A 2572-nucleotide genomic window follows, 5' to 3' on the forward strand; every position below is an offset into this window, starting at 1 on the left:
AAAAAGCCAGAAGTTGGTTGCAAAAGTTCAACCAAACACAGCCAAAGTATCATGCTTAGTTATCAATTGGCCACGTTGGCCGGAGGTAGATGAGCGGGACGAACGCCACTGCATTGATCCGGCCATCGATCCCTTGTGAGTTGTGATTGAGATTAATCCACCTCCTTGTGTACGTTCGTTATTGGAGCCACATGAGGCCAACTCCACCGCGCGACTCCAAACGGACGTTCGTTTTGTCCTGTTTCTGTCTCTTTGGGTAGGGATTTGGCGTCGTGTCCGGGCCTGTCCTGGGATGCGGTGGCCATGCGCCCAGCACGCGGCCGCATCCTTTTGCCCCATCCTGTCCGTCAGGGCCAAGAAATGCCCAAATTTGTATTAAAACTACTTTCGAACCCAAATAGTTGTCTGAAAATTAAAATAGTTTTACAACCCAATTGAAATTGTCTTTAATAAAATAGTTTTACAACCAAATCAAAATTGTCTTGACTGAACATAAAATGGAGAAATACATCTATTGGTTGCCAATGTGATCCCACACGTGCTCAACCAAGTCATTTTGAAGATTCACATGAGTGTGCCAATCACGCATCTCACGGTGAAATTGGGCAAACTGTTCAAATGTGGCCGGGTCTTGGTGCAGGGGCTCAATATTTTCACCTTGGTAATCAAATCCTTGGTCGAAGATACTCTCATCCCGCTCGTCCTCGACGATCATGTTGTGCATGATCACACAAGCATTCATCACCTCCCAAAGCTTTCCTTCATCCCATGACAGTGCAGGGTTTCGAACGATACCCCACCGGGATTGAAGCATACCAAAAGCACGTTCCACATCCTTTCTAACACTCTCTTGCATTTGGGCAAATCTCTTTCTCTTCTCACCTTGGGGTTTCGAGATTGTCTTCACAAAAGTTGACCACTGAGGATATATACCATCTGCTAGATAGTATCCCTTATTGTAATGGTGGCCGTTGATCTCAAAGTTGACAGGTGGGGAATGGCCTTCTGCAAGCCTCGCAAAGACTGGAGAACGCTGCAGTATGTTGATATCATTGTGAGAACCTGCCATGCCGAAGAAAGAATGCCATATCCAAAGATCTTGTGATGCCACCGCTTCTAATATGACAGTGCACCCGTTAACATGCCCCTTGTACTGGCCCTGCCAAGCAAATGGACAGTTCTTCCACTCCCAGTGCATACAATCTATGCTGCCAAGCATACCTGGAAATCCTCTAGCTCCGTTGGTCGCCAACAATCTCTCTGTATCAGCGGCAGTTGGCTGCCTCAAGTACTTTGGGCCAAAGACCTCGATCACAGCCTGGCAAAACTTGTACATTGACATCAGACATGTTGTCTCACTCATACGCACATACTCATCCACCAGATCGCCTGGAATTCCATATGCAAGCATGCGGATGGCCGCGGTGCATTTCTGATAGGAGGAGAATCCAAGCTTGCCAAGGGCATCTGTCTTGCACTCGAAGTATGGGTCATGAGCAACCACCCCCTCTCGGATACGATTGAACACATGCCTTGCCATACGAAAACGGCGACGAAATTTATCCGGCCTGAAAAGCGGGGTGTTGGCAAAGTAATCTGCATAGAGCAGGGCGTGGCCTCTCTCCCTGTTGCGGTTCAGGTTGGGAGCACGGCCAGGGACTGACCCCCTGTACTGAGGAAGCTGCCGTTGAATATGGTCGTGAACGACCAGTGCAGCCACCACAAGATCGTCATCATCCGACGACGAATCGTCCGATGAACAAAGGAAGTGATGGAAGAAAAACTCGTCTCCACTATCCATACCTTTGTTGGCAAAAGGTCGAACACCTTGCGATCGTGGTGGCGAAGAGGCCGCGATGATCACCTCGACGCAGCAGGGTGGTTGCCGGCCGGCTACAGGCCGCTCTGGAGCTCTCGTCGGAATCTGCCTCGGCCGCCGTGGTACGTCGCCAGCAGTTGTGTCCGACTCTGCCACCGGCAAGGACGACCACGGCCAAACCTCCTCCGATCGACGACCAAAACTACGGCAAAAGCGCGGGCGTGGTGGCGGCCATGTCGAGATGTGGTTTGGTATGGACGGCGGGGGGGCTGCGCGGTGAGGAGGCGGCCGGAGAATAGCGGCGGCGCCGGCGGCGGGGCGGGGCGGGGAGAGAGGGTGAAGCGTCGGGAGCGGAGGAACTGCTAGTGTCCCCGACAGACGAGCCAGGGAAGGACAAGCGCGCGCGTCCCGCCCGTCCGCGTGGTGTCCGTTTCACCCCAAAACCGACGCAAGTTTAGGCCGGGAATGAGTCGAAAGCGGATACAAAGCGGACAAAAATTCGTTTGCTCCCGCGCGCTGGGCCGCTTTTTTTGTCCCTTTTACCCCAAACAGACGGGGCCGGACAGGATAGGGTCGCGCGGTGAAGTTGGCCTGACTTCCTGTGGAACACGTCCCGCACAGGAGTAATGTCGCTGGCCGGCTGCAGAGCACAGCACGTGCTGTTTAGGATACGTGGTGCTCGGATTTGATCGAAATGGCGAAGGGCCCAGCTCGCTCGTACCACTGGTGGTCACTGCCATTTAGTGCAAGAAT

The 2572-nt window shown here is 52.8% G+C and overlaps 1 protein-coding gene across 1 annotated transcript; it reads right to left on the reverse strand.

Moving 5' to 3' along the window:
- Positions 1–511: 511 nt before the first annotated feature.
- LOC147974654 (uncharacterized) lies at positions 512–1801 on the reverse strand. Its single transcript, XM_087520105.1, has one exon. The coding sequence runs from the start codon at positions 1799–1801 to the stop codon at positions 512–514; it is 1290 nt and encodes a 429-aa protein (XP_087376231.1).
- Positions 1802–2572: the final 771 nt, after the last annotated feature.

This window comes from Triticum urartu, chromosome 4A (genome assembly GCF_056163025.1).
Source record: "Triticum urartu cultivar PI428250 chromosome 4A, HENAU_Tu73, whole genome shotgun sequence".
NCBI classification, from domain to species: Eukaryota; Viridiplantae; Streptophyta; class Magnoliopsida; order Poales; family Poaceae; genus Triticum; species Triticum urartu.